This window comes from Dermacentor variabilis, chromosome 1 (genome assembly GCF_050947875.1).
Source record: "Dermacentor variabilis isolate Ectoservices chromosome 1, ASM5094787v1, whole genome shotgun sequence".
NCBI lineage: Eukaryota > Metazoa > Arthropoda > Arachnida > Ixodida > Ixodidae > Dermacentor > Dermacentor variabilis.
The window spans coordinates 196,343,641-196,355,561 of NC_134568.1; the positions used below are offsets into that span (position 1 = coordinate 196,343,641).

The 11,921-nt window shown below is 42.5% G+C and overlaps 1 protein-coding gene across 2 annotated transcripts; it reads left to right on the plus strand.

Annotated features, from left to right (window-relative positions):
• The first annotated feature begins 3,078 nt into the window (after positions 1 to 3,078).
• LOC142590443 (metabotropic glutamate receptor-like) lies at positions 3,079 to 11,489 on the plus strand. 2 transcript variants are annotated; one of them, XM_075702573.1, is made up of 3 exons: positions 3,079 to 3,269; positions 7,809 to 9,117; positions 11,049 to 11,489. In XM_075702573.1, the coding sequence occupies exons 2-3, from the start codon at positions 7,815 to 7,817 to the stop codon at positions 11,366 to 11,368; spliced, it is 1,623 nt and encodes a 540-aa protein (XP_075558688.1). In that variant the 5' UTR covers positions 3,079 to 3,269; positions 7,809 to 7,814; the 3' UTR covers positions 11,369 to 11,489. The 2 variants fall into 2 exon arrangements, with proteins under 2 accessions (XP_075558688.1, XP_075558684.1); XM_075702569.1 differs by having other exon boundaries at positions 3,080 to 3,289.
• The last annotated feature ends 432 nt before the right edge of the window (positions 11,490 to 11,921 follow it).

Here is an 11,921-nt window from a genome sequence, read left to right on the forward strand (position 1 = left end):
CTTTGGACACTGTAGTTCCCGCCAAATTTAAGTACTCGGAGCTGCGTCCCCTGTTAGTGCTCGTTTCGTCAAAAATGTAACTGATTACATGTAATCAGCTACTGAAAAAAGAAATGGAATTACAGTGAGCGTTATTAAGTAAACAAAGTACTTGTCAAATGGCAAAATCACGCATAAACGTAATTGATTACAAGTAGTTAACTGCATATAATTTGTTACGTACAAGCCTGAGCTTCTCTCCCTTGTTCTTCAGGAGAGGCAGCCTTGTGACTATAGCGCTACCTAAATTTGTAGCAAATAAGTTTTCACATGCAGAAGCCAGGGTCCTTTCGCTTGGTACCAGATTTCAATCGTTAGTTGTACGATTCTTGAGGTTATATGAATCCTGTATATGGTGTTCATCAAGAGTTTTTATCTCCCAGCCAAATTTGTTTTTCGGCTTGTGCTGGCCACCATTATTCACACCTCACTTTATTTTTATGCAAACTCGTCCGTGGTCAGATAAACGTCCAAATTCGTAAAGTAAGTCCTGCTTGTTACAACACCAATTCCATTCACCACAGTTGGATGAAAATTTCCCTGAAAATGCAAAGCTAGTATCTTCGGGCATGTTAACTTCTATCTTATATGATTACTCTATGCGCACACCGACCAAGGTAGTCATTGCCACTGATGCTTCAGAAAGCGGTAAAAAGCGTTGATTCTGAATATTTTGCTCCTATTCTCAATTGGTCGTTTTCTCTTGGCCTCCCAGATTTCGTACGTATCTAACAGATTTTCTGTCTATAATTCTAGCCCTCCGTAAACTAAATACATCGACACGCTTCACAGTGGTCGTGACGGATTGTCGGTTTTTGCGCTCTCCCCTCGCTGTTACTGGGTACTCTCAGGTTTTGCGAGCTTTCGAATCATCTGTGGCTCTTCATTTATCTCTCATTAGATTGGTTCGGTTGCCTGGGCATGAGGGCTTACTTCTGAACGAAATGGCAGATTCATTCGCTAAGGCGTCCCTGAATGGTCCGGTTATTCAAGTTTTGCCATCATCAGCTTTCATCTTAGGGCCTAGACTTCGGGGACACATGTGCTACGTGAATTTTAAACCCCGTCTCTAACAAGCTCCCCAAAGTTTCAGCACTTGTCGCAAACTTGGAACAGTAACTCTATCAAACGCGAACACTTAAAGTCGCAATCACTAGCATCCCTAAATTTTTACTTGCACAGAGCTGGTCTGGCACCCTTACCGAATGGCTAGTTCTGTAGGGAAGATGAGACAACAAATCCTGTTTTCATGGCACTTCAAATATTTTCGAATTTGCGACAAATAATATTAATAATTAAACCGTTTTAAGTGTTCCAAATGTACTAGCTAGGCCATGGGGGTCTCGACTCTCGGGCATAGCAACAGGAAAGTTTGCGATGCCACTCAGGATTTTCTTGCAGGCTCGATGAGATTCAGACTATAGTATAATACCAGAGCTTTACGTTTCTATTTCTTTCCACCGAATTGAGTACCATTAGTAGATTAGTATTTTTTTCTCTCATTTAATAGTCGTTTTCATAAAATCATTCTCTACAACCCATCGATTCATTCAGTTCGACCTATCCTGAAAGTTTGTCTGAAGTCTTTGACATTTCTTCTTTCCGTTACACTGAATATATATATATATATATTTGTGGCTGAGGAAATCAAACTGGCCCTGGTAGTAAAATGAAGAAAAAGAGAATACAACGTACGGTTGAATTTGCACAGTATATTTCACTGAGACGTTTGGGGTGGTGGATTAGTAGAAACGTCAGTGAAATATACTGTGCAAATTCAACATACGCAGTACTCTCTTTTTCTTCAGTATATATATATATATATATATATATATATATATATATATATATATATATATATATATATATATATATATATATATATATATATATATATATATATATATATATATATATATAATTTTTATATTTACTGCCTCTGTCTTGGTATAGAGGAAGGAAACAGAGAACAGAGAACAGAGGGTTGCATAATGTATTTATACGCATTACACAAAACTAAACTGTTGTATTTGAACCAGAAAAAAACGCCTGGTTGGCTACTTTACGGTGGGCAAGGAGGAATATAAAGAGAGAGAGAGAGAGGAGGGAGCAGTAAATGTATGAACGCACGTCGACAGCGTCACACAGTAAAAGCAGCTCGAGCAAGCGAATCTTTCTGATAAGCGCAAGATTGCCTTTATTGACTTCTGGGCCGAGATGCCCCTGGCGCAGCATATAGTGCATTGAACTTTATGCACGGTGTCCTTCCCTCTAACATAGTTAACCTTATCGCTAGTTTCGTGCAACGTCAATGCAGCTCTCTATAGTGTTCATGCATAATACTAGTTCTGGCACGGACTATTTTCCTCCTGTTTTCTTACACCGCTCTGTGGAATTTGCTATTACAAACTATAAAAGGCTCACGCATACGGAGACGAGTGCATAGTGCTAGCGAGAGTGAAGAAAATGCGGGGCATAAGCCGAATCAATTTTGCACACAATTTTGCACACTCGGCTGGGTAATTCATTCCTCTAATTTTCTCTGACGAGCGGGAGGCACCTGGAGGAGATTAGGGGCACGAGGCGCCTGAACTGTTCCTAAATTGCCCCCAGAGAGGGCGCTTGTTCGTTCGTGCAACTTTCAAGCGTAACAAAGGGCAATATGCAGTGATTATAGTGAATAAGAATTTATATTGGCGTAAATTTACGTTTATATTAACAGTACATATATACAGGTTAGCGTGCGTTATAAAAAAAGTTATGTCTGCGGTAATATCTGCGCTAGAAAATTCAGTGCCGGCGTTTGTAAACTTCTGTGCATGAAAACTGCGTAGACTTTAGCGGACTTCCCGCCGCGCGTGTGACCCAAGATAAAATGTCCCGTTCCCCCTCACTCCATATTGCGCTGCCTGGTTTCACGTTACTCGTGAAGTCGCTTGAAGCGGTCTTTTCTTTCTTTTTTCTTTCTTTATTAATGGAAGCCTTGTGGCTGCGTGTGATAACCAGACTGGAAGAGCATGTGTCTTCGAGATAGCCATGTTTCCGAACGCTGTCTGCCGCACTTCGAAGCGACTTGGGAAAAGCCCGCTCTTCTTCACGAGGACAAGTTGCAACGCGCCGATGCGCTTCTGAGCGTTGCCGAAAAGCCGGCCAACTTTCTCGCGGTCGGTTTGCCTATCGGTTTGCCTTGATTACCCTATCGAGAGGGTTGTTTCCTGCTGCAGTAAACGGTAAGAGGTACCGCAGTCAGGTGTGTATACCTTATGGACTATTTCGTTTTTTTTTTTCCCGCGACATATAATCTTTCGCTCGCTGTATCGAACACAGATGTGGTGCCACACTCGAAGGTGGAAACTCTTTTTTTGACAACTTTATTAGCTCTGTGGCCGCGATGTCCACTCGCAAGCTGCCACCATTTTCCTTGTTTTTTAAAGCCATTCTGCATTTCTTTGCCGAGACCGAGCTGACCGTATACCTTTCGCGTTATCTGAGAGCCCGGCTTTGCAAGAACACACCCTGTGTTATTCACGGTGCATACGCCGACTCGTATACCGTGTGCTGGTAAAACGGACCCCATCATACCTCTACCGTTACCCATTCCCGGGCCCCGCTGACGTAACGGCGCAGGCGCAGATCACGCCCGCGAGGCAGTTGCTCGCTGAGGCGGTGCTTCGTGAAGACGTTTTGGCCCGCTAGTGCCGCCGCCGCGCGTAATTCCGATCCCAATGTTCAGTGAGAGGTACTTAAAACTGCATTCCTGCCCCAGCATATCAGTAGATTCTGTAAAGCTCGCGAAAAATAACATCCAATTAGTGCCTCGGTTGGCTTCAGTGCGCCCTGTAAGATCATGCTGCCACTCGGAGTCTTCTTTGTCTTTCTTTTTTTCAGCCGGGCCACAGGTCATACGCGCAGAAATAATTATGTTCTGAACCTTCCTGAGTTGCTGAACAGAATGTAGCAGTAGGTAAAGAGTTGTGGCTGGTTTACAGAATATGGTGCAATGGCGGTCATCAAGTTAATTTTTGTGTATGACCCGGCGTTCAACTGAAATGACGTGTCTGTTTGTAGAAGATCAATACGCATTACAGACGATACGGGTCTCTCAAAGGAATGCTGTTGAAGGAAATTTGCACACTGATTTGAATACACACTTCCATTTTCTTAGCGGTATAGCTAAAAAGGTGAGAGGGAACTGCTTATGGTGCAAAAAAAAAAACACTGGCCAAGGCATTGTCGCATACATGAGATTAACAGGCTATGCAAAACCAGCAAACGCATACATGCGTTTTTTTTACAAGCATGCATAATGTTTATTTATTATAAAGTAGGTGCACGCCGCAAGGGCCTTATAGTCACTCATGCTTCAGATTTATTCCCTTCATGGGGCGCGGCCTTTCAACCTAACTCTGTTGGCGTTCCCTTTCATTTCGGGAAGGTGTTCCACATTTCAGTTTCTTTTCATGATTACAGCAGTTACAACAACAACAACAGCAATAATAATAATAATAATAATAATAATAATAATAATAATAATAATAATAATAATAATAATAATAATAATAATAATAATAATAATAATAATAATAATAATAATAATAATAATAATAATGTTTATTGTGGCGCACAGCAACGATCTTGGTATACTGCCGCACTTGACAAAACACGCGAATAAACTGTAGCTGATCATGGGACTAGATGGAAGTTATTGAAAGGTAAAACGAAGAAGAATGATTTAATCAGATAAACTGTGTCGAGCTATGTGCAATATACGTTGCCACCAGGCGCCGCAGTAACGAACGATGATGAGAGGACCGACGACGATCGCCGATAGCCGTGCGTAAGGGCTCCATCTTATATGCCTGTATTCTGCTTGTTATATATACCTTGTAACAATATTGTCAAGCGTCTTATCTCCCCGTAACAATATATATATATATATATATGTGTGTGTGTGTGTGTACTTGCCCTGCTTCAGCAAAAAACATTCAATTTAAATAATTTTTATAAAGGCCTTCTTACTCTAGGTATTTTAATAGACTTTAGCAAGGCATTTGATTGTATTAACCACGAGCTTCTGTTACATAAAACAAATCGCTATGGTATTCGTGGCATAGCTTTAGACTTGATTAGGTCATATCTTTGTCATAGATGCCAATTTGTGCAAATTATTAACATTTCATCCCAAGTTAAACCAGTGCATATTGGCGTTCCGCACGGCAGCATTTTAGGCCCTCTTCTCTTTAATATCTTTATTAATGATATTGTTAACGTAGATTTCAACACCAAGTTTATTTTATATGCTGATGATGCAACCGCGTTGTTTTCCTCAAGTAATGCTGTAACACTGCTTACAGTTGCGAATTGTGGGCTTAAAAAATTATATACTTGGTTTGTCGAAAATGGGTTGAAAATCAACACGGGAAAAACCAAAGCAATTTTGTTTCATGCCAAGAATAAGAATGCTCTCCTGAAAGGTGACATTAAACTTGGCTCTTCAAAAATCATGCTTGTGAATTCCATTAAAACCTTAGGTGTTTTCTTTGATCATGACATGTCTTGGAAATGTCATACTAATTTTTTAGCAAACAAGCTTTCTTTTCACTATTAAACAGATTCCACAGAAGGTAAAACTTCTGCTCTATAACTCTTTATTTCTTTGCCACCTAAATTACGGCTGCCTGGTTTGGGGCACAACATCTGCCACTAATATTAATCGTATTTTTCGTCTGCAAAAGAGAGCTATTCGTTTTGTGTGCAATGTGCCATTTGACTTTCCAACTAATTCATTATTTAACGACCTAAATATACTTAAAGCTCCTGATCTCTTCAATTTTCGCTTAGCGTTAACATACGGTAAGGAGTGCCAGAAAAACATTAACCACGCCAAGTCTATAGCTAACTTGACACGAAATAGAAGCTATTATGCTACAAGATTTCCGGAATATTGGTTTGTGCCATACCCACGTACCAACTATGCGAAACAAAAGCTTTCATACACTTTACCGCAATTATTAAATAAGTTAATGAACGATGGTATTGATGTTTTTCTTGCAGTACAAACAAGTTAATAAATTACTTTGGTGCCTATTAGCCTTTAGTCTCTGTATAAGTAGGCTTCTTTTTATTGAGTTATGTATTTTTTCTATTGATATTTGCTGTTTGAACATTTGTATGAGAACGTTTATTGTTTTTGTTTTGGTCTTTCTCGCTTACCCTCCCTTTTTGCCTTATTTGGTTTCTGCTGCTGCTGTCACGAGAAGGTTTAAGGACTAGTCAAGTTGCTCTTTTGTAACTTTTTTCCTTATACCCTCTATAAACTTGTATATTTATGGAAATAAATTTATTCATTCAATATACATACAGGGTGCCCCGGCTCACCTTAGCCAGAGTTTAAGAATATTTAAGAATATGCCGATGCACTCTAAGACGACGCGGCCAAATGCATGTTGCTGACTGCTGTGTGGAGTAAGCCACACATTTGTTTTATTCTGCTTAATTGCGTAACTAGTCAAGATTAATTAACCAACTTCTGAAGCAACGGAGTTAGGCGGAAATTCCAAGAGCGCTTCGCAAAACGTCCGAGTAGACAGTTTCTAACTTTCTAGCTATTATGCGTTAGTGTTTTTCCGCTTAGCGCACATGCTCGCGAAATGCAAAAAGAACACCACGTGACATGTCCGCTTGCGCGTCGTGATTTGAGCGCTGCCAAACGCTCTGCTTACAAACGAACGTAGCGTTTAGCCGGGCGTGCAGCCGCTGTGCCTGCTTATCGCTATCATGGACCACCGCGAGGAAAGCACATCGGTGGCGCAAATCGCGCTACCAACACCTCCGTCACTAGTTGCCCTGCCTCGCCTTTTCAGTGGCAGAGTCTCTCTCTCTCTCTCTCTCTCTCTCTATATATATATATATATATATATATATATATATATATATATATATATATATATATATATATATATATATATATATATATATATATATATATATATATATATATATATATATATATATATATAAGGCGTTTGGGACCGATCGTTGGAGCAGAGCACGGACTCCCAGCACGAGCGGCGTTCCCCGAACAAAAGCGTTGGAGACGATGGCCGACTATAGCGTCACTCTTCTTCGCTACAATATACATGATGTGTGAGAGAGAGAACACAAGGTTTGATATAAGGTACGAGCATAAATGACATATTGCGCGAAATAAAACAATGAGAAAGTATATTGTACAGAACAAAAATAAAAAAACAGGAGAACATAAATTTGCGTTTGCATGCACGTTTCCGAATTTGCAGAGCATGCCAGTATCTTTCTTTTTTATTATTTTATCAGAGTTCATGCTTTGCTATCTTGTGATGCGATATTTATTGTATGCTTCTTACAAAAGCCTGTAACGTATTGTAAAAAGAAAGTCAACCACAAATAATGGCCTAAACATGGTCCTGCATCCTACAGTGGCTTCTAAAGTGAAATGGAGTGAGAAATTAAGAAGTGTAGTGCTTCCCACAGCTCCACCTCTAAGTCCCAAATAAGCCTGCTAACCTAACACCGCATTGGAAGAGCTAGTGAAGGCACTGTACCTGCAAATACACTCTAGGCAAAAATTTGATTACCGTGACATACTTGACTTTCTATTTAATATATCGCGAATAGAGAGTTGAAGTATATGCCGCGCTGATGCCAGTAATTAGCGTTTGGCACTGTCTCTTAATTTCTTCGGCTTACATAATATCTCTGTCCCAATTTTCGTGTGCACTATTTCGCAGGTTGAAATGCCGGAATTCATGGCTCTCAAGCTCGCGCTGCTGGCACTCACAGTGCTGGAAAGCCAAGGAGCACGAATTGAGATTCCCGGCGACATCATCATAGGAGGCCTTTTCCCTGTGCACCACAGGTCTGGCCGCAGCGGTTGCGGCCCTATAAACGGCGAGCGTGGCGTTCAGAGACTGGAAGCCATGTTGTTTGCCTTAGACCGAATCAATCAAGACCCGTCTTTGCTCGGCGGAATATCACTCGGTGCAACGATACTGGATACTTGTTCGAGCGGCGAGCACGCACTGAAGCAGACGCTGCAGTTCGTCGATCCACCGGTTGACACGGGAAGATTAAAGTGCGCCGACGGGTCGCTGCCCAATCTAGATAAGGACAAGCAGAAAATTACGGGTATAATCGGCGGTTCCTACAGCGAGGTTTCCCAGAAAGTGGCCAGTTTCCTCAGTCTCTTTCACGTGCCCCAGATCAGCCCGGCATCCACGGCCAGCTCACTGGGTGACAAGACCCGTTACGACCTATTCGCGAGGACCGTTCCCCCGGACACACTGCAGGCGCACGTCATGGCAGATATCGTCCACTACTTCAACTGGACGTACGTGTCACTCGTGACGTCCGAAGGCGCGTACGGCGACTCCGGCATGACGTCATTTCTGAGAGACGCCAAGACAGGTAACTTCTGCGTCGCAGTTGTAGAAGTAGTGCCTCGTCTGACGGACGAGGCTACCTTCGATGCCATCCTCCAGAGTTTACTGCGCCGACCACAGGCTCGTGTCGTAGCTCTATTCACGCACGGCGAGGATTCGCGTGCTCTCTTGGCAGCCGCCAAACGAGCTAATGTCAGCAATCATTTCGTCTGGTTGGCCAGCGACGGGTGGGGCACGCAGGCTCAGATCGTCGAAGGTCTGGAGGACCAAGCCGAAGGTGCCATCACCATCGAGCTCGACTCCAGGGTTATTCCTGAATACGACGCGTACATGAAGAACCTCACAGTGGACAACAACAAGCGTAACCCTTGGTTCAGGGAGTACTGGGAGGACGTGTTTCAGTGCAGCGTTGAACCTTCGCAGCAAAACAACACGTCGGTGGCTTGCTCGGATTCTTTGCGTCTCCACGAGTCCGCCGGATACCGTCAAGGTGCTAAAATACAGTTCGTAGTGGATGCAGTGTACGCTTTAGCGCATGCTCTGGATGAGGCCTCGAAACAACTTTGTCGGGGACAAAACGAAAGCTACTGCGAGGCATTCCGCAACCTCGATGGAGAGAACCTCTACATGAATTACCTCTTGAACACTACTTTCGAAGGTGAGCTCTCCACTGCGCACTAAATGAAGATAGTTTGAAGCGATAGTTTTGCATCTGGTATCCAAGCTAGTGTTGTGTTGGTCTGGAGAGTTCTTTTTAAATACGTTGGCGTTTGTGTGTGCGAGATACTGTGTTGGTCAGCTTCATTACCTGAATTTTTTCAACAATATTACTTTTCCATCTGCAGCCCTTGCATATGAGTATTAGTATACCCTTTCTCGCTGACTGGACTTACATTTGCCGCACCCGTTGCTAATTGGAGCCTTATACCATTAAGTCACAGCTTCACATCCTCTCAGTACAACCAAATCAAATATCTCAAAATCGTCATCATGGTTGATATTTTCGTTTTCATTAAGCACCTCTACCAGACTTTTGCACAAATTGGCGAAGAGGAGTAGGGAGGGGAGTGATGATCAATCAATCAATCAATCAATCAATCAATCAATCAATCAATCAATCAATCAATCAATGAACCAACCAATCAATCATTTTTTTTATTATTACATAAATATAATATACAGATAGTGGTATACAGAAGCAGGTCCCATAGTTAAAGCTGAATTGGGACCTCCTGTGCATGGTTAACGTAAAAGTTCATTTGGCAGGCAACAGCAGCTCAATTGGTACAATTCTGGATAGAGCAAACAACCAAGAAAACAAAGGTACAGTTAAACGTTTCGCATAATAGTAAACGTTATGAAGTTATAAAGTGAAAAACACTAAAAACGAAAGGAAAAACAAAACCAAGAGTAACAACGACAAACTAAAGACTCTTCGCATAAAACTTGGGCTGCAAGAAAATGGTGCCTCTCACGTGCGTGCTCATCAATCAACCACCACTTCATCTGCACGTGTTGAAGAACTTCCGCAAAGCGCAGGTATACCATACAGGCACTGGCGAAGCCTCTATGTTAGTGCGGTATATAGCGGGATCATTCAGCTTGAACTCAGCGAAGAGGGCTGTTGCTTTTATGATATTGGTGCACACATTTGCGTCTTTTTGGCCTTTTTCTTTTCTTTAGACTGCTATGCGTGAACGGACTTGCATTCAAGAGCCGTCAGACAAGGTGACACGAATCAGTGCAAACGTTGGCAAACACTAAGCATTGAGAGTAAAATGGCAGTTAAGCGCACAGCTCAAAGACACATGTGACAAAGAAGAATCTTCATCAACCAGTGCAACGACAAGACATAAGTTGTTATCGCAAATAATACTTTGAGGCGCTTCCCAGGAAACGCGAAAGGCGCCTTTTTATGTCGTCAGAAGCGAGCAGCTGACTGATTCGGGGACAAAAATACTAACTAGTGTAATACAGAGTGAAATCAGAATTTGAATTGTAATTGCATTAAAGAATTAATGTAATGTCAGATCGATTTTCACTAATATCTGACTTCTTCCCGTGTGCAGTTTTTGAAGTTTAAATTGAATATTCAGTTTCAGTGCACACACAGCAGTGGGTACATTTTTCATGCAGAAAGAGGCCCCATAATGAAACACTTTGGGGTGACCTCTTGACAGCTGCAATACAATATAAGAAAGTAGATAAATCCCTCAAATAAAGTTGCTGCTGATTCCAGCTTAATTTGCATCGCGCTCTGCAGGAATTGACCAATGCACCATTATCGCTGCACTGACGGTGACTTGATGGTTCTTCGAGGTGCTTCCATATTTATCGCACGTCAGAGCAGAGGTGCAGCTGGCGACTATACGAGGTTCTAACACATCGTTGCATGTATTTAATAACAGAAAGGAAGACGGTAACTTGAGAAAAGCAGAAATTGCATTTCTCAGAGAGCCCAATTCAGTGAGGATCGAACACGGTTTTAATATTGCTTCAGAACCTAATACAGAGTTATTGTTCGGTCAAGCTTGCCCCGATCACTGCGCTTTAAAGGCGCCTCAATATGGTCTTCCTTGGTATTCACAGATCTCGTTGGCAGTGTGGTTCGTTTCGATCAGCTCGGTGATGGCCTTGTCCCTTACCGTATCTATAACTACCGGCGCCTGGATAACAGCTCCATCAACGGCTACATTGCGATCGGCCGCTGGGAGCCGTACACACTGCACCTGGACTCCGAGAAAGTCTTGTGGCACACTGAAGACGGCGAGCCGCCAGTGTCGGCATGCAGCTCCGACTGCGCCATGGGCCAGATCAAGGTCATCTCACCGGACAGCAAGTGCTGCTGGCTGTGCGCCGCGTGTGGGCCCCTAAAGACAGTAATAGACGAGTTTACCTGCGCCGCCTGAAATCTCGGTGTTCTGAACCTTACCAGTAGCAAAGAACAAGGAATGTTCGCTCAAGCAGTGATGGTTCCTGACACCTTATTCTTAAAGGGATAATAAAGACAGACGTCATTTTATTTGCGTATTCACACTTCCCACTTGCCTTACCGGTTAGCAGGCAGAATGACTACGATAGAGAGATTGAAAGCAAGTTATTTATTGAGCAAACATCTACCCTCGAAACAAAGGAAAAGAAGCCAACAATGGCGACGAATGTCAAGACGTGATCAGCGGTCATTAAGTATGGCAGCAAAGCCAGCCCAAATGGCAAGGTCATTTGGTCTCGCTTTGTTATTTTTGTGGTACTGTTGTGCCGCAGCGAATTATTATAATGTGTCTTGTATATGCTTTCGGAGGGCTGGAAAAGTTTTCGGGGGATGTCGGTGCGTACGTACGTTTTTAATTCCAACCATGACTGAACATCAAATAAGGCAAAAGAATACTGGTTGAAAAAGCCGAAAGAAATAAGCCGCAACAGATTACGCATTTTCATAATCTGTCACAATGTAAACAAGAC

Coding starts and splice junctions, on each gene's coding strand:
- LOC142590443 (XM_075702573.1), top strand. CDS start 7,815: ATGCCGGAATTCATGGCTCTCAAGCTCGCGCTGCTGGCACTCACAGTG. Junction 9,118..11,048: donor CTTGAACACTACTTTCGAAG/GTGAGCTCTCCA, acceptor TGGTATTCACAG/ATCTCGTTGGCAGTGTGGTT.